At 50.7% G+C, this 26883-nt stretch overlaps 1 protein-coding gene across 3 annotated transcripts in view; it reads right to left on the reverse strand.

The window, feature by feature from the left end:
• Nucleotides 1-26883, reverse strand: part of Wdr62 (WD repeat domain 62) — a 41117-nt gene that overhangs the window by 9979 nt on the left and 4255 nt on the right. For all 3 annotated transcript variants that reach the window (XM_021233890.2, XM_021233889.2, XM_013121823.3), the window contains exons 2-19: nt 25613-25704; nt 24276-24338; nt 22565-22622; nt 22159-22329; nt 21944-22081; nt 21422-21604; nt 18298-18458; nt 15868-16057; nt 13475-13615; nt 11374-11552; nt 7853-7944; nt 5618-5743; nt 3816-3883; nt 3618-3739; nt 2025-2100; nt 1275-1386; nt 1121-1184; nt 437-559 (exon numbers count right to left, since the gene is read on the reverse strand). In XM_021233890.2, coding sequence (XP_021089549.1) covers nt 437-559; nt 1121-1184; nt 1275-1386; nt 2025-2100; nt 3618-3739; nt 3816-3883; nt 5618-5743; nt 7853-7944; nt 11374-11552; nt 13475-13615; nt 15868-16057; nt 18298-18458; nt 21422-21604; nt 21944-22081; nt 22159-22329; nt 22565-22622; nt 24276-24338; nt 25613-25704 — 2159 coding nt within the window. The remainder of the gene's footprint in view (nt 1-436; nt 560-1120; nt 1185-1274; nt 1387-2024; nt 2101-3617; nt 3740-3815; nt 3884-5617; nt 5744-7852; nt 7945-11373; nt 11553-13474; nt 13616-15867; nt 16058-18297; nt 18459-21421; nt 21605-21943; nt 22082-22158; nt 22330-22564; nt 22623-24275; nt 24339-25612; nt 25705-26883) is intronic.

Here is a 26883-nt window from a genome sequence, read left to right on the forward strand (position 1 = left end):
ACTGTGCTTTTGGGATTCAAGATAGCAAAGGGCCAGCTCTGTGCTGACGGGTAAGAGGACACTTAATGTCCCTGGAGTCCCCACGCTCTGAGCACCCTTCCCTACTGCTGGGTGGGTGGGTCCTCCTAGCCGCCCAGCCCCTGGGACTTCCCCATCACCACACTCACTAAGGCATGAAGGTTTTACACTCTAAAATCTTTCTTAGACAGGGTTTCTCTGTGGCTTTGGCTGTCCTGGAACTCGCTCTTGTAGACTAGGCTGGTCTCGAACTCACAGAGATTCGCCTGCCTCTGCCTCCCGAGTGCTGGGAGTAAAGGTGTGCGCCACCACTTTCGCTTAAAACTATTCTTAAAATGTGCTTTTAGAACTTTGTTTCCAAAGGCTGACACTCCCCCGGGCTCAGCTCAGGGAAGCTGGGTGTTGGGGCTGGCAGGACCTGGGGGGGCCGCCCCACTTCTGGAGCTTGGGCTGCCGCTGCTGCTCCTGGTGATTGATCTCCAGCAAGTGCTGCCTCATGCAGGTGGTGATCTCCGGACCCAGGTGCCAGATGAACACGCAGCTGCAAAGGGCGGGGCAGAAAGCAGAAGGGAGTGTATGTGGGGGCCCTGCCATGTCCGAGCCTGGAGCCACACATCATGGCCAAGACTCCCCTCTCCCTGGATGTCCTGTCCGCTGAGCTCAAGATTCCCCTCTCCCTGGATGTCCTGCACGCTTAGCTCAAGATTCCCCTCTCCAGGCAACCCAGCAAACCAGGGGCCTCAAGACTCAAGGAAAACAGTTCTGGGGCAGAACTGTGACAAACTAAAGAGACCTCCTGGGACTACTCAACCCCAAAAGACACGGTGCTGTTTTGTCCTTTCAGTTGTCACCACGTTTCAGGACAGAGGGTGACATCCCTTTCTCGGAGCAAACTGAGGCTCAGAGAGGGGGATGACCTGCTCAAGGTCATAAGAGAACGACAAATCCCGGGGTGGAACTTAGGGCTGGTGTACAAGGTGTGCACTGTCCATAGTGACAGTAAGAGTCGAGCTGTGCACACAGACAGCGCCGGAAGCTGGTGCCGGGCTCCTGTCTCCCCAGGATGCACACCCACCAGGGGCGGCCTCCACACTTGTCCCACCTGTCTCCAGACACTGTGATCAAGTGACGGCAGTCATAGGTGAACTTCATGCCAGTGACAATCTCTGCAGGCAAAGGAGGGGGAGGGGCTGTCCTTACTCCGGGTCAGGCTGTGGCAACAGGGAGGGCACCTTCCCAAGCAGACAAACACCTACCCGAATGGCCAAACATCTTGGCAACACACTCGCCCGAGTAAAAGTCAATCACCGAGATGCTTTTGTCAGAGCAGCTTGTGGCCAGGAAGGTGCCTGAGGGGTCTACATGAACCTGAGGGGAGAGACATGTCACCTCAGGTATCCCTCCTGGGAGGCCGGAGCCAGACATCTCAGTGACTGCCTCTTCTGTGCTGGACACTTGGTTAGGGAATCAGCTCAGGGCACTCTCACGACACGAGGCAGGGCAGGAATTCCTGCTCCCATTTTCCAGGGAAGAATTCAGAGCCACCAGTACAGAGATGATGGTGGCCAGGCTCTGGGCCAGGTGTCAAGTGTTTGGCCGGCTACACAGTCCTAGGGTGGAAGCTGCTTCCTTCCATCGGCACTGACGGATGATGAAAGTTTAGACACCTGCCCAAGGTCACGCCGTCAGCCCGAGGCACAGCTGGGCTCTATCAAGGAGCCTGAACTCAGAACAACTCCCCTGGGCCAGAGTCTCTGAGAAGGGTCCACCTGTCCTCTGTCCTGTGGGAGGACAAGCCAGGAGGAGTGAAGGTCTGTCTACTCCCTCCAACCACACCCTGTTGCCATACAGACGAGCCCACTAAGCAAATGGAGGAGCCCTCCCTCCACTCCAGCTCCAGCACCCGTGGCTAGCCTGGCCCAGCCGGGCCCGAGTGGGCGCCGTGCAGTGTGACAGAGGCGGCAAGATGGGACTCTGTGTTGGGAATGTGCGGTGCTCACACTCACCTTCAGCAGGGACCCCTCATCGCCCTGGGAACCCTTGTAGCACTTCTTCTGTTTCCCACTCACTGTGTTGTAGACCCTGGGGAAGCGGGGATGCCATGTGGGAGCAGAAGACACCACCCTTTCCTCCTGGCCCTGCTGCCCTCTGCTTCCAGGCTCCTTTCACACAGCAAGCTTAGCGCTCAGCCCAGGTGGAAGGAGCCCAGGAAGGAGGTACAGAACACAAGCCCCAGGCCAACCCTGATAGTTCCTGACCTTCCTACAGGCCACGCTGACCCCCAAGGCTCCCTTCATCTCAGCCCGGACCACTATGCACTGCCCCCTTCATGGACTCTGAACTTCCGGAAGGACTGGGCTCCTCCAGTCCAGATAAGAGCCCAAGTAAGGCAGGAGGCCGAGCTATGAGTTTGTGACTTCTCCATCCCCACACTGTCCCAGGAGAGCCACAAGTCTTCTGTAGGGCTGGTGGCTAAGCCTGGTGAACACTTCCTCCTCCTCCTCCCCTTTTTGAGGCAGGTTCTCATCTAGGCCATGGTGACCTCCAATTTGCTATGGAGCTAAGGCTGGCCTTGAACTCCTGATGTTCCCCCCAAGTGGTGGGATTATAGGCATGCACTGCTGTGATGAGGACCACAGATCCTAAATGACACTCTCTTCCCCTTGAAGTCAGGCCATGTCCTTTTGCAGTCTGTCTCAGCTACAGAGAGCTGCTGTGACCTTGCAACTCTCACAGAGCTGAGTTCGTTCCCTCCTCCACACAGCTGGGAAACAACCTTGAATTATAACGACTGTTATCAGTGCCTTGTGACTTCTAGGTCACATGAAACCTCCCATCCTGAGCCCCTCTGGAAACCTCTGAGCCAGAAACTAACTTTCTTTCCCTTACAGAGCTGAAAGGCCTCTTTCTCCTTTTAGGGCCTCTCAATGCATCTATGATGCTGGACCTCTCCGAGTTTTCTAGGAGCTGAAGGTCTGCCTCCACCTGCTGTATTACATGGCGGTCTTTCCTAGGCCTCGCCATGGCTCTCCTTTTACATATGCCCTTTGTCTTCATGTACATTTGCACACCAGAAGAGGGCATTGTGGGTGCTGGGAATTGAACTCAGATCCTCTGGAAGAGCAGCCACTGGTCTTAACCAGAGCCAGCTCTCCAGCCTGCCTGTGGCTCTCCTAATAAAGCTCTTTTGCAGGGTGATCTCAACTTGGCTTTTCTTTTAAAAAATTACTTTATTTTATGTGCATTGGTATGAAGGTGTCAGATCTCCTGGAACCAGAGTTACAGACAGTTTTAAACTGCCATGCGGGGGCTGGGACATGAGCCCAGGCAGGTCCTCTGGAAGAGCAGTCAGTGCTTTTAAACAACGAGCCATCTCTCCAGCCCCTCAGCTTCTATTCTATGACCCTGCAACTACAGCGGTTATAACATGCCCTGCTTGGAGCCAGGCTTAGGGAAACACATCAGTCTCACCAGCTTTTCGGGACCAGATGAAGAGGAGAAGCAGCAGGCCGTCAGGGAAAAGACAGTCCAGCAAGTGAGAGCTTACTGAGCCAGGCTGGAAACCAGCTGGGCCAGGCCAACAAGCATAAGGAGCTCACCTCACATTGCGGTCCTGGCAGGCCACAGCCACATACTTCTGTGTGATGTCAATGTCCATGTCGTACAAGGTGGTCTTCTCTGCTACGTGGTGGGTGCGAACAAAGTGCAGCCCATCCGAGGTCTGGCAGGGCAGGGAAGGCCTTCAGAGGACCCTGGTAAGCACCCAACCTTAGCCCCAAGGAGGCCACCCCACTTACCTGCTGGGCACTGCGAAAGTAGATGCTCTTGTCGGCCCCACAGCTGATCATCTGGACGTCCCTGGTGCCTGGAGGAGGAGGCAGGGGTTGGACAGGGCTGCCCTATGCTACACAGGAGGGAAAATGGGGAGCTAGGAAATCCCACCTCAGGGCAAACAACCAACTCTGCTAGGATCAGAAAGGTTCCTGGAGTAGGGGAGGCATCTTAAGACAGGAACTGCATGTGAGGCTGGCTTGGGCAGAGCAGGGGTACACAGGAAAACCGAGACGAGGGGTACAGAGCAGAGAGCATTTTGAAAGCCGGAGGTGGTGGTGCACGTTGGTAACCCCAGCACTCTAAAACAGCACTTGGGAGCCTGAGGCAGGAGGAACTCAAGCTCTAGGCCAGTTTGGCCATAGGAGATCCTGTCTCAAAGACACACACAAACTGTAGGGGCTGGAGATGTAGCTGTTAGCAGCACAGGTCTTGTTTAAAGGCCGCAGCACTTCAAAACAAAACAACAACAAAAGAAAGCCATGTGTGTGACACACGCCTGCAGTCCCAGCGCTTGGGAGATGAAGGTGGCAAAGATCAACTCAAGGTCATCCTTGCTCCGTAGTGTTTGAGGCCATAGTACCTCGAGAGAGCCTTGCTGAGGACAGTCTTAAACGACCCACCCATTTCCACCTCCCACGCGCTGGGGACTACAGACCCACGCTACCACACCTGGCTGGGTGTATCCCATATCATCCTTGGCCACTCTCTCGTCTTTTTTAAACATTTAATTTACTGTGCACACAGTGTGTATATGTGGAAGTCAGAGGACAACTTGCAGGAACTGGTTCTCCACCCCGACTCCACGCCTCCAGAGTTTAAACTCAGGTCGGCCATCAGCTTGGTGGAAAGAACCATCTTGCCTGCTTCTTCCGCCTTAACTTCTGAGGTCGGTCCTTCATCTCTACTAAAGCTGAGTTCACTAATTAGCTGGACGTTCCCCAGAATCCTCGAGTCTCTACCTCTCAACATTAGGACAGAGATGGCTTTCTATGTGGGTGTCAGGGATCAGGTCGCCATGCTTGCGTAAAGCATTTGCCCACTGAGCTAATTCCTCTGCCTCTGTAACGGTACTTCTGCACTGCCAACTCCATTGGAATCTCCCGAGTCCCACACCACTGGCCACGTCTGTGAGGACATCTGTAGAGGTGTAACTGAAGGGGATGTCCCTCCCTGAGTGTGGGCAGCACCACAGAGACTAGGGTCCTAAGCAAGCCCCAGCATGCACCTCTCTCTGTCCCCGACTGTGGAGGCTGCCTCCTGCTGCAGTAACGTCTTCATGCCAAGAACTGTATCCTCTCCTGAGCTGTCAGCCAAAAGTAATGCTTCGAAAGTTGCTTCTGCCAGGTAGTCTGAGTTTGCCCGCACGCTCATATGCATCGTCTGCTTAGTGCACAGGTCAGGGGAGGGTACCGGGGGTGCAAATGATTGTGAGCCGCCATGTGGATGCTGAGAACCATCCTCAGTTCAGTCCTTTTTACCCAAGTCAGGCCAAGCACAGTGGCTCACATCTTTCATTTCAGCATCTGAGGGGCAGAGGCAGGTGTCACATATCTCTGTGTCCCGAGGCTGCAGTGAGGCCTCTTCTGCAGCTCCCTAGTCACTTTCTAAATGACCTGACAATAATTTTCATAAAGCAATAAACCAAAAGCCAGTCATCAGGTCCACGGGCTGGCCACTCCTGTCTCTGCATGCCGCAGGGCATGCTGGGTTACTTGCAAACAAAGAACCCCTCTGCTGAGGTCCAGCCAGGGGAGAAGGCACTCACCAGCAAACTTAATGGCTGTGATGGAGGAGGAGTGGTCATCCAGGGTCTGCTCCAGGTTGTAGTTCTTTTCCACATTTAACACGTGGATGAGCCGGTCCCGACTGGCTGAAGCCAGCAAAGTCACTCCTGTGAGTGGAGAGGACAAGTGGGTTACCTAGATGCCCCAACTCCCAGATAAGCAGACACACTGAGAAGTCCAATCCTTGGAGAAGGGGGTCTTTGGGTCCAGAGCACAAGCTAAGCTGCCCCAAACCAAGAAAGGCAAGTCCTTGGCTCTGGAAGATTTTTTTCCAGAGCCCCTACACCCTTACCACTACTTGAGTAAAGGCAGTTCTTTTTTATTTTTTATTTTTTTTTTGGTTTTTCGAAACAGGGTTTCTCTGCATTGTTTCTGGAAGCTATCCTGGAACTCGCTCTGTAGACCAGACTGGCCTCAAACTCACAGAGATCTGCCCACCTCTGCCTCCTAAGTGCTGGGATTAAAGGAGTGCGCCACCAAAGTTTGGCAAGGCAATTCCTGACCTGTGTGCGTGTACACGCTTATCTGCAGCAGATACTTCGGCACACCACAGCACTCCTTCCTGGTGAGTCCTACTTAGGGAAGTGTGCCATGGGAAGCTCCGGCATTCTCTTAGCCTCACTTAAAACCATGCCCCAGCTCCCGAGCCGAGATACCTGGGCCTCAGTCAGGCCTTGTCCTTTCCCCTCACTGGCCCCTCAGGCTGTGCCTGCTCTAGTAGAGCCGACTTCTTACCAGACAGCCTGAGGCCAGGAGGCTGGGAAAAGGTCTAAGGGTTGGGAAACAAAGAAACTGGTGGACAGAGGATGGAAGAATGAAAGAAGGTATGGAACGCCATCTTTGTCACAACGGGGTACAGCTCCACCTAGATTGGATCGTGCGCTGGTTTGAATGACAGATGCTCACACAGGCTCAGAAGTTTGAACACTTGGTCCCCAGGCGGTGGTCCTGCATAGGGCAGTCATGGACCCCTTAGGAGGCGGAGCCTTGCTGGAGGAAGTGCATCAGTCACTGGGGATCACCTCTGAGGGTTTATAGCGTCACCCTACTTTCTGCTCTCTCTGCTTCCTGTGTACAGATAAAACCATCAGCTAACTTCCTGTTCTCTCCCGGTGCCTTCCCTGCCATTAACGCGCTCTGTTCCTCGGGAACCACGGGCTAAAATAGACTCTTCCATAAATTGGTTTTGGTAATGGTATTTCATTATAGCAGCACAAAAGCAACTAATATAGATAGGATATCCCAAACCTGTGATGTCAGAACCAAATGATAAAGGAGTCTGACAAACGCAAAACTGAGGGAAATTCTACACGACTAGCTTGTCTCTGCAGCAAGCCAAAGCTCAAACGCCAAGTTAAGACTGTGGAGGCGCTCCAGAATAAAGATGATAACAAAGCCAAGACACTTAAAAATGTGAACCTAGTTTAAACACAAAAGGTCTATGAAAGAAATGATGGAGAACTAACAAAATTTGAATAAGGGCCGTTGTATAAACGACAACATGGTCTCAAAATGGAATACACAGACTTGGTAAGTAAGTGCACTAGTGCTTTGTAAGTGCGTACATATAAACAGATATAGACATGTGTATATGCATATACGTACATGTATGAATGTGTAGGACCAAGATGGGACCAGGGCATCTACAATGCTAGGTTATGCTCCACCACCGAGCTACACCCTAGCACGCTACCATCATGTGAATGGAGATGCTCTTCTTAAGGGTATCTCACATCACCCAGCAAAAAACCAAAATGTATATGCTCTTATTTTACCCTGCACGTAACACACACATATAACAGAGCAATGGGGAGAAGGAAGTCATGCGTTAGTCAAAGGGTTGCACTGAATTTAAAAGAAAATCCCGGATCTAGACGCCGTTTGAAAGCACTTCCTACCATATGCTTGCAATTGCTCTGTAGGCATTTAACTCTGTAAAAGGAACGCCAAACAGCACCGTCCATCCGGCAGGCAGATGATGAGCTTTTAAGCCACATCCTCACCCGCTCACACTCCTTCAGCTTGGGACCAGCACGAGCCCGCGGCTGCCCTGCTCTGTGGAGCCCATTCCACCCGGCCCTCGCTGAAGGGAAGACTCCCATCAGCAGCTGCTGTCCGGCTCCCCCCACCTCACAGAGCCCTTGCTGAACAGAAGACTCCCATCAGCAGCCGCTGTCCGGCTCCGCCCACCTCACCCCAGCGTGCAGGGGGCTCACCTGTCTCGGGCTTGGAGTACTCCAGGCACAGCACCTCAGCGTCGTGGGCCTCCACCTTGACCAGCTCATCCATGAAGTGCAGGTCGTGGATCCTGAGAGACACATACTGCCAACTGTACCCTGCCCGCTGCCCCCAGCCTGGCTCTAGGCCAGCACTGCAGTCTTACTGTGTCAAGAAGCCCGAATGCCCAACCACGGCTTCCCATGCAGAACGTGGCTGTGGTAAAGGGAGCATCACAGAGACAAGGAGACCACAAGTATGAGCCTCTTGTGGTTTACAAGCCAAAACATAGCCCAGAGATCGAGGATAGTCCTCTGCAGCAAAAGGCATTTCTTTTTCTTGAGACAGGGTTTCTCTGTGGCTTTGGAGTCTGCCCTGGAACTCGCTCTGTAGACCAGGCTGGCCTTGAACTCACAGAGATCCACCTGCCTCTGCCTCCCGAGTGCTGGGATTAAAGGCATGCACCACCACCGACTAGCTAACAAAAGGCATTTCTGCAGAGCTAAATATCATAGACAGTCTCTTATGGAAAGGGCAAAGGGTCAGAGACCACATTCACGGATTTACCCTGCTTTTGTACTATTTCTTTTCTTTTTTTAATTATTCTTTTTTGGGGGGGGGTGTGAGGGCAGCCCTCAGTATTTAGCTCTATCTGGTCTGGTATTGGCTATGTAGACCAGTCTGGCCTCAGGCTCACAGAGACCTATCTGTCCCTGCCACCAAGTGCTGAGATTAAAGGTATGTGTCTATTTTTTTAAACATGTTTTCATCTTTGTGTGTGTCTGCCTGCAGAGGCCAGAAAAGGGTATCAAACCCTCTACAGCTACAGTTAAAGCCCAGGAGTTACGAGTCGTCTGCCATCGCTGCTGCGGATGAAACCCTGGCCCTCTGTGAGCACAGTGAGCGCTCTGAACTACTGGGCCATCTCTCCAGCTCAGTGTTTTCTTTTCTTTTCATAGAGCATGGGCCACATGCTTCATTCATTATTCAATTTTTTTTTTCTTTTTAAAGACAGGCCCCGGGTGTCCTGGAACTCACTAAGTAGACCAGGCTGGCCTCAAACTCAAGAGATCCTCCTCCTGCCTCTGTCTCCTGAGTGGTGGGATTACAGGTGGGATTAATCTGGCTCATGCCTCATCAACAGTCTCAAAATGTAGACTCTCCTTATTTTTATTGCCACAGCCTCTCCACTGTCTACTGTGTGAGTTTTAGCCCAGCCTTTTCTGGTCTTTCTCATCTCAAAAAACTCATGTATAGAAAAGAGAAATAAAACAGGGCTTACATACAGCAGGTTCTGCAAGGGGATTAAATCAGTAAACATGTTGTTGTTGGGTGGTAGTAAGGCACTCATTTAATCCAGCACTTGGGAGGCAAAGGCAGGTGGATCTCTGTGAGTTTGAGGTCAGCCTGGTCTACAAGAGCTAGTTCCAGGACAGACTCCAAAGCTGCACAGAGAAATCCTGTCTCAAGAAACCAAAACCAAAACCAAAACACCACAGTGTTCAGCCATCACCATGCAGAGGCAAGAGTGTTCACCTACATTATCACCTATTAGTGTTTGTCACTTAACGTGTGGCTGATACGACAATTGCCAATATTTAATCACAGAATCTCACAGGAAAAAATGAAACAAAAGAACTAGGTTTAAAGAGACAGTGGATAAGGGCGCTTGCTGCCCAGACTATGACCTGAAGCCCCAGGAAGCACACTGGGAAGAGAGTTGACCCTCAAAGGTTGTCTTCTGACTTCCGCACTGACACTTTAATATGCATGTGCGCACACGCACGCACGCACGCACACACGCACGCACATGCGCACTAAATAAATTAGAAGCTACTCACTAGGTACTTCATGGAAGCTAGCTGCCCATCTGTGGGGCACATGCTCTGCAGCTTCTTCCCGACTCGCTCTGTCTCTTTCAAATCTCAGATGGCCACAGCTGCCACTTATCACCTTAAACTGGTCTCTTAGACAGAGCTCACATTCTGCTAGCACCCACTAGCTAAGTAAGATGGCTGCTCATGCTATTCTACAATTCTAGCACTCTAGAGGCTGAGGCAGGAGGATGGGCACAAATTCGAGACTAGACAGGGCCACGCAGTAAGTTCTAGGCCATTCTGGGATGTGTACAGTATGAGGCCCTGTCTCAAAAATGAAAGCATGGCTGGGGAGATGGCTGTTGTACGTGCCTCTAACACTCCAGTGCTTGGAGCTGTAACAAGGGATTCCTGGGGCTTCCTGGCCAGCCAGTCCAGCCAAACTGGTGAGCTTCTGGGTCAGGGAGAAACTCTGTCTCAAAAAATAAGTGTACTTGGGGCTGGAGAGATGGCTCGGTGGTTAAGAGCATTAAATGCTCCTCCAGAGGTCCTCAGTTCAATTCCCAGCAACCACATGATGGCTCACAACCATGTGTAATGAGATCTGGTGCCCTCTTTTGGCCTGCAGGCAGAACACCATATATATAATAAAACAAATTTTTTAAAAAAGTGTAATCCAGTGACAGAAGCAGACATCCAACCTTGACCTCTAGCCTCCATACAGGCATGCACACACATACCAATAAATAAATAATAAAATGAAAATAAAAACAAATCTGGATACGGTGGTACACACCTGTAATCCCAGAACCCAGGAGGTGGAAACAGACTGTCTCAAAGAAATCACACCAGGGGCTGGAGAGATGACTCAGCAGTTAGCACTGGCTGCTCTTCCAGGGGACCTGAGTTTGGTTCCCAACACCCACGCTGGGGCTGGGTGACTCCCAACTACCTGAAACTTCAGCTCCCAGGGATCTGACATCCTTTCAGTCTCTTCCAAGGAGACGGGGTGAAGGGGGGAGGGGAGACAGAGACAGAGACAGAGAGGACAGAGACAGAGAGGACAGAGAGAGAGAGACAGAGAGAGAGAGAGACAGAGAGAGAGAGACAGAGAGACAGAGAGAGAGGACAGAGACAGAGAGACAGAGACAGAGAGACAGAGACAGAGAGAGAGACAGAGACAGAGAGGACAGAGACAGAGAGACAGAGAGACAGAGAGAGAGACAGAGACAGAGACAGAGCGAGCGACAAACCTAAAACCAAAACAACCAAATGAAAGTAATGAACAACCTTGTTGGGGTGGGCAGACCACTTGGTCTCCTATGCTCTGCACTACTGAACCTTGTTGGGGTGGGCAGACCACTTGGTCTCCTATGCTCTACCCTACTGAATCTTGTCAGTACACCCGTCGCTCTGCACCTTACTCCTCCCGTTGACATTTTAGCTTTGGTGCCCAACGGCTGTGGGAATGTTTCCTAAATCTCCCTGTCCAGGGAGCTGCTGAGATCCTGGCAGTTACTGTGACCTCAGGTTTTTAGGAAGCCCCTCCCAGCTGAAGCCCCAGGGTGCTGTTGGTAACTGGAATACTACTCATGGTCCCCTGTTCCCAACCAGCCAAGACTAGGATTTCTCCCCAGTGCCCTGAGACGCCCCCCCCAGCTGGGGCCGAGAGATGAACACTAGCCACCACCAGGGCCACTTGCCTCAGATTTCCACTTCGGTCGCCTGAAGCCAAGTGCTGGCCATCAGGACTGACCTGCATGACTCGAACCCCAGCTTTCACATCCATGGGTGTCCCAATCTCACTGCCCCGGTCTGGAAAGTGAGACATGTCCTGCAAGTGCTGAATATCATTCTCCACATACACCACCTTCAGCAGGGTCTGCGGGAAGAGAGGCTAAGGTCAGCACGGCAAGGAGCTTACAGTACCTGAGTTCAGAGCGTCCCATGGCACGGGCCTTACTGAGTAACAGAGCTCAAGCTTCCCCACTCACAGCAGTAACTGCATTTCCCTGTCTTCCTTGCAACTGGAGAGACTCTGGGCAGGGAGGAGAGCAAGCGAGGACACAGCGACTGCCCTTCCCCTCGCTGGCTGCACGGGGCTCTGACATGACGGCTAGTGAGGGTGACAGCTATCTTCTCCATGACAGAATGAAGAGGTGAAGGGTTCAAGTCTCTAAGAGCTCCCTGCGACTAGATAAACTATCTCCAGGTTTCTTTTTTTAAAATGTGTATGAGTGCATGTATGTATGTATGTATGTATGTATGTATGTATGTATGTATGTATGTGTAACATGTGTGTGCCGTGCCCGAGGAACTCATAATCAGCCACTTGATCTTCTGGAACTGGAGTTAACTGGTTGTTAGCTGCCAGAGTGCTAGGAATGGAACCCAGGTCCTCTGTAAGAGCAGCAAGTGCTCTTAAGTGCTGAGTCATCTCTCCAGCTTACAATGCCTCCCCTTTAAATTTATTTACTTTTATTTCAAGTACAAAAGTGTTTTAGCTGCATGTATGGCTGTGTGGAGGCATTGGATCCCCTAAAACTGGAGTTACAGGCAGTTAGGAGCTGCCATGTGGGTGCTGAGAATCGAACCCAGGTCCTCTGAAAGAGTAGCCAATGTTCTTAACTGCTGAGTCATTTCTCCGGCCCCCCCCCTTTAAATACAACCCATTTTTATGCATCAGAAAATCACTTTCACAAAGTTTTAAGATGCTCTTTTTCTGTTGTTGTTACTGGTTTTGTTAAGACAGGGTCTCACGGAGCCCAAGCTGGCCTCAAACTCCTGACTCTCCCACCTCTACTTGCCAAGCACTGGGATTACAGGTATGGGACACCATGTGTGGCAAGTTCTGCATTTCCTACCATGCAGAAGACCGTGCTATTGGCCGGGGAGGGAAAGTAACAAAGGAGCAGTTGCCATGCATCTCCTGCAGGAAAGGCCTGCATTACTGCTGCCTCGCTGACCTCTGAAGGTTTTCCTAGTCTGGAATCACCTCGGGGCCTTTGCACAGGTTATTCCCCAGATACGGAGTCTGTCCCCTTCTCTTTTACCCCATCCCTCCATACTGTGGCTGAAGGGCCTCTTCCACAGACAGCCGCTTCTGGCAGCCAGGCTCTCGGGACAGCGTCACATGTTAGTGGCATCCTGTCCTTTTCTTTCATGGTGCTTCCTGCACTTGTGTTGGCATATGGCTTGAAGTTAGCAATCACTGTCTGCCTTGCACAAGACTTGGAGGCGCCACAAGGGCGGAAGGGTGTTCCAGCATTAAGTATAATTCATAAAGTCATTTAGTCCTCAGCTAGCCAGAAAAGATGCCCACCTCGCAGTACTGATCAAAATGTCCTCAGCAAACTGTTTGTCCCCAGCCTCCACCAGGGCTCCCTAGGCTCCTGCTAGCATGCCAGCTGAGGTTTCCCATGTGACAGCTACCTAGATGAGGAAAGTCCCTGCCTGGCTTTGCCCACTGTACTCTCCTTGAGTCGTGACTCAAGACTTGGAAGCAAGGTCATCTCCAGCGAAGGAGTAGACACACACACACACGCACACACACACACACACACACACACACACACACACACACACACGCACGCACGCACACACACACTCAGCAGAAGTTAGGTGGAAAAGAGAGGAGACAGCTCATGCCACCTACCTCAGAGAAGGAGGGAAGAACAAAGAGAAACAAGAAGAGACAAGCGCCTCATCTTGGTTCCTGGCTCCCGCCCGTGGGGAAATCTAACATCTTATTCCCAGAAAAGACTTCACTGCTCCTACAAACCATATCACAACGAAGCAACTCACATTGCTGAAGATGTTTCTCTGCCATTGAGTATCAGAGCTGCTATCTATATTCCAGAAGCGGATGGTGTTGTCTGAGGAACAAGTCAGAAAAGACCCGGACGGCAGACAAGCTCTCTGATCTTCTTCAAACTCGGGGTACACCTACAGTCCCAGAGAACAAGGCAGTACTGGAATGATGGATAATGATGATCCATGAGGGCGAAAACACCTAAGCTAAAGCTTGAAATGGTGGTGGACTACACCTGTAATCCCAGCAGCTAGAAGTTGAGGCAGGAGGATCAGAAGTTCATTTCAGACAGCTACATACTGAATTGAAAACTAGCCTGGGCTACATGAGACCTTATCTCAAATAGAAAGAAAAACCAGCTAGGCAGTGGTGGCACATGCCTCTAATTCCAGCACTCGGGAGGCAGAGGCAGGTGGATCTTTGAGTTCGAGACCAGCCTGGTAATTCCAAGATAGCCAGGGCTATGCAGAGAAACCCTGTCTTGGAGGAAAAACAAAACAAAACAACAACAAAAAAGAAATAAACATGTTGAGGACTACGTAGCAAGATCCTGCCTCAAAGAAAAAAATAAACAAAAAAACTGAAGCCAGGAGCAGTGATGTAAGCCAGCACTTAGGAGCAGAGGCAGATGCTGTTCTTTGAGTTCAAAGCCAACTAGGGCTACACCATGAGACCCTGTGTTTCCCAGACAGAAACAAAAAGTAGAAAGAAAACAAAAAAATGTAACCATTTTCAGAATTGAATAATTGCCAATTTTCAACTCTGGTACATAAGATGTGGAAAAAGTAAATGAGTAATAAGACATTCTCATTTAATAACTTCCTTTAACAACTAGGAGTCACCTTAGTGCCCTGAATGATTTAATAATAAGCAGGATGGGGACACACTTAGTGGTAAGGTACTTACATAGTATGGACAAAGGCCCGGGTTCAGTCCTGAGTAGCAAAAACCTAAACAACAACAAAAATACCCATGCCAGTTCCTACTGAAAAAAATAAGCAGGGGTTTAAAATGTCTGGATGCAGGCCTGGGACAAGAAATGTACAAGCTAAAGCATCTTGGTGCCTACAGCAAGGTGCTACCAAAGACTACCAGGGTTGCCTCCAACCCCAGAAACCATGTTACAGAAGCTCCTGCCGGCCCAGAATAAACAAGTGAAATTCCAACAATGTTGATGATGATGAACAAAATCACATCTGGTTTATTAAAATACATGAGTTCATATAATGCTATGAATTGAAACAACCAGGTACGTATAACAGGCAGAGAACCAATTGGTTGCCTTGGAAATGGGCAGGCAAAGGCAAAGATTCAAGCGGCATCCAGACACCATTGCATGAAGTATCTACCAAGTGACCCATTAATGTGAGTGCGCCAACTAATAAAGAGAACTAATAGCATGAGAACATCCCACAATGAACCTCAGAAAGAATGGATCTGGGGGCTGGAGAGATGGCTCAGAGGTTAAGAGCACAGGCTGTTCTTCCAGAGGTCCTGAGTTCAATTCCCAGCACCCACATGGTGGCTCACAACCATCTGTAATGAGATATGGTGCCCTCTTCTGGCAGCAGGTATGCATGCATGCAGAACATTGTATGTATAATAAATCTTTAAAAAAAGAAATGGGCTGGGTGGTGGTGGCGCACACCTTTAATCCCAGCACTCGGGAGGCAGGGGCAGGCGGATCTCTGTGAGTTTGAGCTAGTTCCATGACAGCCTTCAAAGGCACAGAGAAACCCTGTCTTGAAAAATCACCCTCCCCACCAAAAAAAGAAACAGGTCTGAGCATTGAAACTCAGTATCTGCTAACAATAGTCAGCTGTACACGGCCTTTTCTTTAATTAAAAAACCTATTTTTATTTTACACTTATGAATGCTTTGCCTGCATGTATGCACACCATGTGCTTGCAATGCCCACAGAGGCCAGGAGAGGACAATGGTCTGGACCTGGAATTACATGCTGTTGCGAGTCATCGCCTCACCCCCAGGTTCTCTTCAGGAGCAACAAATGCTCTTAACCTCTGGGCCATCTCTGCTCAGTCTCTGAACAGAGCTTCTGAACATTTTCCCTTTCTTTTGTTCTCTGGCCTTCAACTCACAGAGACCTGGCAGCCTCAGCTTTCAGAACACTGGGGTTAAAGCTGCTTGGGTAACCATCCTGTCCAAGTGTTTCTTTTCTTTGAGACAGGTTCTCATGTAGCCCAGGTTGGCCTTGAACATTCTGTACGGCCAAGGATGGCCTTGAACTCCCAATCTGCCTGCCTGTCCATCTCAAGCACTGGTTACCAAACCCAGGTCAACTTTTCTCTGAGCTCTATGGTAAATACACCACTTAGCCCCAATGGAGACACAGCTGGACAAAGGGAGAAGGGAAAGGCGGCCTCACCTCCACATTCCAGACGAAGGAGCTATGGAAGAGCTCTGACCACATTTTGCTGACGTCATTGATGTCCCTGATGTCCCAGATATAGATGCTGTGGTCCTTATAGACGCAGGAAAGCCACTTGTGGACAGGGTCAAAGGTCAGTGCCACTGTATCTGGGTAGACTGCTTCTGCTTTTCTGTGGAAGAGGGAGCTACCAAGCCACATGGGTCAGTCACCATCAACGCCAGTGAGCCATTCCTAAGTCTCTGTGGCTGGCCACCTTCCTACTCTAACCCCACTTCCTGGTCCTCTCTCTTCTCTTGCTTTGCTTCTAACATAGATTGCAAACTAGAAGTGCCTAGGGTCTGGCCATGAGAGCACATTTCTTTCACGATTTATTATTTCTTGCTACATTAGAAATGACAATAAGGTTGTAAGAAGTTACAGAAGCACGCAGCTTCCTGAAGACCACAAAACAGTGGTGGTACCCGTCGTAGTTTACTTGAAACGGGCTTGCCCTGGAGGACCACACACTCAGTGGTCTCAATGGTGAGATGATCAACAGCATCTTCCATCTGGAATTTGCACACCAGTAAGAACACTGAAAATAAATTCAAAGCCAAGAATGGTGGCACAAACCCTTAATCCTAGCACTGGGAGGCAAGAGGGGGGGCAGTCGGATCTCTGAATTCAAGAACAGCCAGAGCTGCACAGAGAAGCCCTGTGGTGGTGGGGGGGGGAGTGGAAAATAAATTCAAGGGAAAATTGGCTACAAACTATAGCCAGGAAGAAGAAGCCATCACTGGTGTCTCAAGTCTCTGTCGACACAGGTTTACAAAATCAAGTCTAAAAAGGGAGAGTCGTCTGAGGGCATTCTTTTTTAAATACTGGGGATCTGTTTATTTTATGTGCAAGGGTGCTTTGCCATAATGTGTGTTTGCACCATGTGTGTGCTTGGTACCCATAAAGGCCAGAAGAGGGCACCAGATCCTCTGGGAGTTAGACTACTGTGAGCCTCCATGTGGGTGCTGGGATTAGAACCCAGGTCTTCTTGAAGAGCAGCCGCTGCTCTTAACCGTCACTGAGTCATCTCACCAGTCCCTTGTCATTGTTTTGAAATAGGATCTTACTATATAGCTGGCCTGGCAGTTGCTGTGTAGACCAGGGTGGCCTTGAACTTACAAAGACCTGGTGCAGGTGTGAGCCACTGAGTTACTGACTTAACTGATCCAAACAGCATGCAAGGGGCTGAGGTGCGTCCCTAGGCCTTGGGTTTCCTAAAAGGCTATAGCTCACTTAGTACTTGCTGTGTGCTATTCAATTCTCACCACTACCGGAAAAGCCATTTTGTTTTACGGATGAGGAGGCAAACTCAGAGGGGTACGCTGACTACCTGAGACCACACTACAGCAGGTAGAGGAGCTAGGCAGTCAGTCTTGCTGCTGCAATAGGCCATGATCTGTGGCTTGGACAACTCTCTCTTTCCTTACATACTCAGTCAAGACACCACACCCAGCTTTCTCTTGGAGAAGCTGCTGGCCCAGGAGCTAACAACGTACAAAGAGGCAGCCCACCATGGCTAGATACCCACGCCACTTTCTACAGCAAGGAAACAGTTCCTTACAACAAAGGAACAGGCCACGGCTTTGTCCTTCCCTCTACTCTGGACATGGCAAGTCAAATGGTTCCGCATTCAAGGGTGATGCAGCCCCCTGCGGTCACCCCGCAAACCTCAGAGGACATGCGCTCATCCAGCTGGTCTCCATCAGCATTCCAGCCCCCCAGCCCTTCGCTGGACCCGCAACATCCGCTGTGCTGTCCTTTCACGGCACTTAGCTTGCTCCCAAGCAGCGGGCCTCTCATCCCAGACACTCAGCGGCCACAGCCCCGCCCAGCACGCTCCTGTCACTGCTCCCTTTCCGCATTATCTCATCTGCGTACTTCTCATGGAGCTCCCTCCCTGTACCAAGGTTTGTCCAGCAGAGATACTTTTTGGTTTGCTTTTTTTTTTTTTTAAGACAGTGTTTCTGGGAAGTCCTGGCTGTCCTGGAACTCACTCTGTAGACCAGGCTGGCCTCGAACTCAACAGAGATCCATCCACTTGCCTCTGCCTCCTGAGTGCTGGGATTAAAGGGGTGTGGGGTGTGTCACAACACCTGGATGCCAGCAGAGTTTGCCGGCTTGGCTTCCTGCTTTCCACCCTGGGCTGCCACTGAGTAGCTGCTCAGAGAATGTTACAGGACAGGGGAGCACATTCTGTTGTCTCCACTCTGCTCCAAGCTTGCTTGCCTCTGGAGCAGGACTTTTATGCTCTATTCACTGCCATTAGTGCTCAGAGCCAAGAGCAATCATTAGTATTTACAGTATGGACACTCAAGTCGATGGACATGGCAGCATGGCAGTCAACAGACTCTCAACACACACCTTTCCTCCCCCAGAGCAGACCAGTACCTGGAGTCCAGGCCCTGTGCCACATCTATGCCCAGGTAGTGTGGCTTGGGCAGGTTGGCGAGGTACTGCAGGCTGTGGGCCTGGAAGGTTCGGACCACCCCATCCGTGCATCCACAGAAGATCAGCTCCTCACTGACACACAGGCAGGAAGAAAAGGAGACCTGAGGGAACACACTCAAGTGTACTTGGTGTTTTACATTATTCTGAGATCAGAATATAGCAACAGTTACCGCTGAAGATGTGCCACCATGCAGACAGAAGTATGACTGAATTCAGAGAGGAACTTAACTGCGTAAAGATTTGTCAGGAATGGAGGCGTGGCTCAGCAGTTAAGACCACTTGTTCTTGCAGAGGACCCAAGTTCATAGCCACATGGTGCCTCACTATCCATAACTCCAGTTTCAGGGGACTCAACACCTTCCTTTTACCTCCATAGGCAGCAGGCTCACAAGGGGTACATATGCATACACGCAGGCAGAACACTCACACACGTAAAAATAAATAAATCTGAAAAGAGTACATTCACAGCAGTGACTTTGGCAGGTCACCTACAGTAATTGGGTTGAAACTTAGACCAGGACAGGACATATAGACAAAAGGGATTGTAAGCAACAGACTCTAGACAGATTCCAGTTTTTTTACAGGGACTTTTTTTTTTCCGAGACAGGGTTTCTCTGTTGCCTTGGACCCTGTCCTGGAACTCACTCTGTAGACCAGGCTGGCCTCAAACTCACAGAGATGCGCCTGCCTCTGCCTCCTGAGTGCTGGGATTAAAGGTGTGCACACCCACCACCCGACCTATAGGTACTTTTTCTGAGTCTGTCAAAAGCATCATGTGTGTGTCTATGTATATTGTTCTGGGCTTTTCTGTTTTTTTGAGACAGAGTCTCACTATAGGTCTCAACTAAACTGGAATTTTTGGCAATCCTCTGGCCTAAGCTTTCCAAGTGCTAGGACCCAGTACAACACCACAGTTCACCAAACAAAAGGTGCTTCCAGCAGTGGTGGTGTATGACTGTAATCCCAGTACCAGAAAAACTGAAGACAAAGGATTATAAGTTTGAGGCCAGCCTGGTCTATATGATAAGGCCTTGTCTAAAAACAAACAAGATAGCTTTAAACTTGCTTAGGTTCTGGAAAGATTAAAAGGAATTTTTTTAAAATGATGTTTAGGGTCATCAGTTAGGCTTATTGCTCTTGAGGAGAACTCAGGGCTTCCCAATGCTCACACCAGGCAGCTCACAATCCCCTGGTCTCCAGCCCCAGTGGATTCTCCACAATCCCCTGGTCTCCATGAACATTGCACTTCCGCATGCAGACACCCACCCCACCCACACCCACACTCACCAATATAACACTGTATCGATTAAAAATAAAGTACATCTTTTGTTTACTATATCTAGGGGCTAGAGACATGGCTCAGTTTTTAAGAGCGCCTACTGCTCCAAGACTGCCGTTGTGTGAGGAGACTGCTGAGCACTTGTGAGAAAACTCCAAAACCAAGAAAAGAGTCTTATGATCCGTTTTTTCAAAACCATGAATTTGAGCCAGGAGGTGGTGGCTCACGCTCTTAATCCCAGCACTTGGGAGGCAGAGGCAGGCGGATCTCTGTGAGTTCGAGGCCAGCCTGGTCTACAGAGCAAGTTCCAGGACAATCAGGGCTACACAGAGAAACCCTCTCTCAACCCCCCGCCAAATTAAATGGAAATACCATCTTCCTCAAAGTTGACAAGAAAGTCACGAGAGATAATATGCAGGAAACATTTTTTTCTTTAAGTATCCTGAGCCTACTGTTTTTTACTGACGTACTGACTTGTTCAGGGAGAAGGGATGCTCTGGCGTCACAGTGCACACACATGTGACACAGAGAGGACAATTGGTAGGGTCCATTCTTTCCTTCCAATGAGGAGCTCGGCTGCCAGGCTTGGAGGCAGGCCCTTTTACCTGCTCCGCTACCTCACTGGCCTAGGAGATGAGGAAACTCAGAAAGGGAGACTTGATGGGGAAGTGCTGTGTATATGTCAATAAAGCACTGTTGGCCAATAGGGAAGCAAGATAGGTGGGACTAGGAGTCCAGGAGGACTCTGGAAAAGAGAAACACAGGAAGTCACGATGTAGCCCCCAGAGAAATAAGATGTCCGGAACTTTTCTCCGGTAAGAGAAATACTTAGATTAACAATTATGGCGCTGGGTGTTGGTGGCGAACGCCTTTAATCCCAGCACTCGGGAGGCAGAGGCAGGTGGATCTCTGTGAGTTTGAGGCCAGCCTGTTCTACAGAGCGAGTTCCAGGACAGCCTCCAAAGCCACAGAGAAACCCTGTCTCGAAAAACCGAAAAAAAAAAATAATAATAATAATAACAATTATGGGATAAATACTTAAGTCAGAGCTAGCCAGGAAGAAACAAGCAAGGCCAACAGCTTCATAATTAATACAGTGTCTTGTGTGTTATTTGGGGACTACAACACGGCAGAGCCCAGGCAACTGGCGGGGGGAAAACCAAAGCGGCTGGCAAGGAAAAGGCTTCTCTTTACAGGGACTCTCACATGGAGCCTGTGGGGTTTTTTTTGGGGGGGGCTGGTTTTTTGAGATTGGGTTTCCCTACGTAGCTCTGGCTCTCTTGAACAAAGAGATCATCTGCCTCTGCCTGACGAGGGCTGGCATTACTGGCCTGTGCAACCCCTGCTCAGCTCACAGGAACCTCTGCAGTCAGTCACTAACTTGAAGCTAGGTGTGGGGGTGCACACATGCAATTCTAGCCCTCAGGAGGTCGAGGCAGGGGCATCATGAGCTTGAGGACAAACTCAGCTCCACAATGAAGGGGAGACCTTGTCTATGACAAAACACAAAACATCTCAGTCCCAGTCGGGCGGTCGTGGCGCACACCTTTAATCCCAGCACTTGGGAGGCAGAGGCAGGCGGATCTCTGTGAGTTCGAGGCCAGCCTGGTCTACAAGAGCGAGTTCCAGGACAGCCTCCAAAACAATACAGGGAAACCCTGCCCCCCCCCCAAAGCACCAGCAGGTGCACTGCTCAGTGGAAACACAGTGTACGGGAGCACCCCTGGATACGCTAAGGAAAGAAGAGTTCCCTGGCTGACTGCGGGCTGAGAGGGAGGTGGGTACCTTCAGGTCGATCCACTTTTCCAGCATCCTCTTCTCATTGAACTGGCAGAGGAGGCCGGAGTAGGACACACAGAAGGTATTGCCCGCCATTCGGCCCCGGCCGCAAGCCACGCCACAGAAGATATTATTGTGCAGCTCTCCCAGGATGCCCGAGCGCCCTACCAAGGGCACTGTGCCAGTCACCTGGAAGCATAGGAGGACATTTTAGAGAGTGTCCTCTTGTCTAGTTCTCAGCCGGGCTCAATGGGCCTTCCTGACACAGCTAAACGATTAAGAAACTCCTCCATGTGAGAAGGAAGAGAAACAGAATCCACACTTGGGCAGAGAGGTCAAGAGGCGGTGTGGTCCAATAGTGAGCTCTGGCCTGGGGCAGAGTCAACAGGGCTTACTAGTCAGCACCTGGATGCCCGAGACACTTGATGGCCTGTGAGATCACTACCTCCAAGTCCGAGGTAGACACAGGAGCCTACGCTGCTTCTGCCAGTGACTCTCGGAGACCAGGCTGGAATGGGGCAAACTCACCTTCGCTTCAGTGGAGACTTCCAAGAACCAAAACCTCACATGCCGATTCCCAACGGTGACAAAATAGGTGCTGTCCTCAGAAAAGGAGAGGGCAATGACTCTACAGGACACCTTGTTGGAAGCCACCACAATGTCTTTCTGCAAGAGCGGGTGTAGACTTAGGATCCTGGGGACTCCCTGCCTTCCCACATTCTGGCAGGACCGCTGGGACTCACCTTCCAGTCCCAGACATTGAGGACCATGTCATGTTGGTAGCCCATAGACACGATGTGCTTCATATTGGGGGAGAAGGCCACACACGCCACACCATACTTGTGACCCAGCATCTCCGCCACCTGAGTTTTTTCCTCCACATCCCAGATGCGCACGGCTGGCCTGTGCCCGTTCTGGGGGTACAGTGGGAGGGTAAGGTCATTATTACTCCTGAACAGTGTGTGCCAGGCAGGGTTAGAGGGGCCGTTTAAGCTCAAGCTGACATTGCTACAACTTGTTCCCAAAAGCCACCTCCCCTATTTGCCCCAGGCCTTTTCTGAAACCAGGAGCCAATTCAGGGATTTCCAGGCCCACTAGAAACAGGAGGAATAGCTCCAAGACCTTCCCCGCTGCTCGGGCAAGACTTACCTCCCCTGTCACTATGTACCTCCCGTCTGGGGAGAAGGCCAGAGCACTCAGGGACTTCCTAGGGACAAGGAAAGAGTCATTACTGCCCACTCCTGGTCCCCAAGGCTGGGGAAAGGCCTGGAGGAATGAGTGCCAGCAGCTCCTATACAGCCAGTGTAGCCTGAGCCCAGACAGCACTCAGGGAAACGGACCAGAAGCAAAGGGCTCTTCCTCAACACCAAACACTGTAGACCCAGGATGGAGTCTCCGAGTTCTTCCGCAGCGAGCTTCCCAAGACCCTCGCACCCGTAACATAGCTCTAGTACTCAGACACAGGGACAGGCACACACCCGGCCTAAGTAGGGAAGCAGTGCTGATGGGAGACACGGCGCACACACGGCATATTGCGTGTTCTAGAAACCCCAGCAACCAAAGTGCTGCTAATACTCTGTGTGCTCATGTGCATGTGGAGGCTAGAGGTCAACTTTTGGTGGTGCTGCTCCTCAGGAGCTAGCTACCTTATTTTCTTGAGACAGGATTTCTCGATGGGACCCAGGGCTCACCAGTTAGGCTAGGCTACCTGTTCAGTGAGGCCACAGGGATCCCCATTCCTACCTTCCCAACACTGGAAATATACGCACATTCACCACACCTAACTTTTTTGGGGGAGGGGTGTGTTTGGAGAAAGGCTTTCACTGTGTAGCCCTGGCTGGCCCCCAACTCGGAGATCCGCCTGCCTCTGCCTCCTGAGTGCCACACCTAATTTTTATGTGGGTCCTGGGGATTGGGTTTGGGTCCTCATGCTTACACAGCAAGTGCTTTACAGACTGAACTATCTCTCCAGCCTGAACATGGACTGAAGGCCAGACCAGCTGGCATGCATTTTAGAAGCAAGGCCATGCCCAGACTATACAGCTTTTAGCTGCTCCTTTGTTTCAATCCTGTTTTTATGTGTTTTTTGTTTTCTAAGACAGGATCTCATGATGGAGCCGGGCCTTACTTCACAACCCTCCGGCCTCAGCACCCTAAGAGCTGAGATTACAGGCTCATGTGCCACCCCCCTGGCTTCTGTGTGACCCTGACAATCCCAGATGATTCACCACCCATCCTCTTTGGCCTGTGTAAGCCATCCAGTGGCTTCTCTTTTCGCTTGGCATGACAACTGTTCTGCTGGTCACCTGATTCTTCGCCTCTGTAGCGCCTCTCGCTAGTTTTCCTTCACATGGGTATGGCTTCCTTTAGATCTCTTCCCTAACGCCCCCCACCCCTACAAGTAATCCCTCCATGTCGCTGATCACAATCAGATAGTAATCTGCTGGTGGGTTGATGGCCTGTCTCCCACACTGTCAGCTGTAGAGGCAGATTCTTTTTATAAAATATTTATTTATTATGAATACAGTATTCTGCCTGCATGTATCCCTGCAGGCCAGAAGAGGGCACCAGATCTCAGATCTCTGAGCCACCATGTGGTTGGAGGGAATTGAACTCAGAACCTTTGGAAGAGTAGGCAGTGCTCTTAACCACTGAGCCATCTCTCTAGCCCGAGGGCAGACTCTTGTCTCTGCTCACGGCTAGGTTGCCAGTACCTGGAATAGTACCTAGCACAAAGCAGGTCCTGTGAACATTGCTGAGTAAATGAGTCACCTATGAATATTGCCAGGCTCTGTGGGGAAAGGGGTTTGGGAAAGCATCCTGGTCCCCCAGCCCCAGCCCTAGCCCAGGCCCAGCCTACCTGGCAGTGTTAAAGATATGCTGCTGCTTGTTCTCTTTGGGGTTCAAGATCACCACCACACAGCTGGAGAGAAGAGGAAAATGTGTTTAAACTGGGGGGTTGGGGGAAGCATTGGGTCCAGGGATTATTCTCTCCCCAAAGAAAAACCCATGTGTCAGTGGGGCTCCCTCTGGTTTTCTTTGTGTCATTATGTAGCCTAGGCTGGTTCTGAACTCCTCCTGCCTTGGGTTACAGCGCCAAGGAACTTTTGGTTTTGGTGGTGCTGGGGACAGAACCCAGGGACTTTTTTTTTTTTTTTTTTTTTTTTTGGTTTTACGAGACAGGTTTCTCTGTATTGTTTTGGAGGCTGTCGGTCCAGCCTAGCCTCGAACTCAAAAGAGATCCGCCTACCTCTGCCTCCCGAGTGCTGGAATTAGAGGCGTGCGCCACCACCGCCCAGCAGAACCCAGGGACTTAAATATGCTAGGCAAACACTTTCCCGAGTCACCTCTCCAGGTTGCATAAGGCTCTCTTATAAGGTTTCTCTTTCTGGTTCCTTCTTCCTCCAGATATTAACAGTGAGAAACCGTGGGCCCTTGTCATTACTAATATATCCTCACACAGAAACAAGCCCTTACTTTGTGGAGACTATTCCAGCAGGCCCTAGGCTTACACAGACCTTGTGGCTTTAATAGCCTTAAATCTCCACAGTTGCTTGGCCAGGCCAAGGGCTCTTTAGATCTGATATGGAAGAATGAAGCCCAGGGAGGGGAAGTCCTTTGCACAAGCCACCCCGAAGGGCAGAAATTGAGTGGGGATGTGAATGTATCCCAGCTGGATTTAAGAGCCCATCCTGGCCGCCTTCTTGGAATGTTTCCCAAGGTCTCAATAGATAACTGTTTGTTACTATGAGTCTACTCGGCCCTATCTTGCTGGGGGTTGGGGGAGAAGGCTCTTTCATTGCCTAAGCAGGCTAGACCAGTACCTCTGAACTAAACCCATCATCTCCTTCAGTTCTCTAACTACCCAGATGGAGTGTTACTGGGTAGAGGCTTTAAGAAGGGTATATGCAGACAAGCTGGACATGAGTTTGGGCTTTCTCCACTTGAGTTTCCTATAGTCTCAGCATCTCACATTTGTAGTTGTGATTAAAAGGCTTTCCACGCACTGACTTGCCAGGTGTTGTTCTAGACACAGATGGGGCTGTGGAGAGGAGGGAGTCCCTGCTACTCCCACAGAGGGAGCAGCAGTGTCTATACCCTAAGGATGGGAAGCCAAGGCCCACAGAGATCCACCAAGGACTTCAACTCCAAATTCCACAACAGTGGCCAGCTGCTGAGGCCCACCCATTCGCTTACCCTGCCAGGTAGGCTACACGGCCTGTGCCAGGGTCACAGGTTAGCCCACTGCTGTTCTGGGCTGTGATGCCAAGCACCTTCTCAAGTGTCACCTGCAAAGAAAAGGGCTGTCAGCGATACATGCTCCAGCAGGCGCCACGTGGCATGGCTGCCTCCATCACGGGGCTAAGCTGCATTCCACACGCGCTCCTGCGTATGAAGTCACGCGGTTACCAGCAGCCAACGCTTGACTTCTGACAGCATTCCCTTGCCTGCTGCAACAGAACAAGTGCTAGCAGGGAAGGAACTCGGGGCTGCAGGGGAGAGGGAATGCCCGGTGACAAAGTGACCTCTGACTACGTGTCCAAGGGTGTTCTGGAAGAACGACTTACTGCCTGACAATCTGTAAGGAACATCACAACCACCCTTGTTCAAAGATGAGCCAAAGCTCCTGTAGCTCCTGTAGCTGGGGAGGGGCACAGTTGGAGTGCAAACCAAGGTGCTTCCGTGGTTTCGATGCTGGCACTTCAGGCCACACAGGGGAGACAGCACCGAGCAAAAGCAGATGGTGTTCCCTCATCAAACTCAGCTGAGCGTTTTCAACAAGTAGAGAAACACGTCACACTAAAAACATTTCTTTAACAGGTTGAAGATAGAACCCAACAGAATGCTTGCCTAGCATATATAAGGCCTTGGGTTTGAGTCCCAGCACTGAAAATTAAAAAAAAAAAAAACACATTTTTTTGAGACAGGGTCTACTTGTGTAGCCAGGAAATCACTATGAAGACCAGGCTAGCCTGAAGCACACAGAGATCTGTAGCTGATGTTTTTGTTCTTTTTATCTTTTGGTTTTTTTGGCCTTTTTAAGGGGCCAGCCACCTAGCTCCCAAATAAATCACACACAAATGCTTATTCTTACTTATGAATGTCCGGCCTTATGTTGGCTTGTTTCTAGCCAGCTTTTCTTAAATTATCCCATCTACCTTTTCTCTGTGGGCTTTTATCTTTCTTACTTCTTCAATTCTTACTGGGTGGCTGGGAGGCTGGGAGGCTGGGTGGCTGGGAGGGTGGCTGGGTGGCTGGGAGGCTGGGAGGATGGGTGGGAGGCTGGGAGGAGGCTGGGATGCTGGTAGGGTGGGTGGGAGGCTGGGAGGAGGCTGGGAGGCTGGGAGGGTGGGAGGAAGTGTGGGAGGCTGGGAGGCTGGGAGGATGGGTGGGAGGCTGGGAGGAGGCTGGGAGGTTGGGAGGCTGGGAGGCTGGGTGGGAGGCTGGGAGGAGGCTGGGAGGATGGG

Source organism: Mesocricetus auratus, unplaced genomic scaffold, assembly GCF_017639785.1.
Source record: "Mesocricetus auratus isolate SY011 unplaced genomic scaffold, BCM_Maur_2.0 Super-Scaffold_100046, whole genome shotgun sequence".
NCBI classification, from domain to species: domain Eukaryota; kingdom Metazoa; phylum Chordata; class Mammalia; order Rodentia; family Cricetidae; genus Mesocricetus; species Mesocricetus auratus.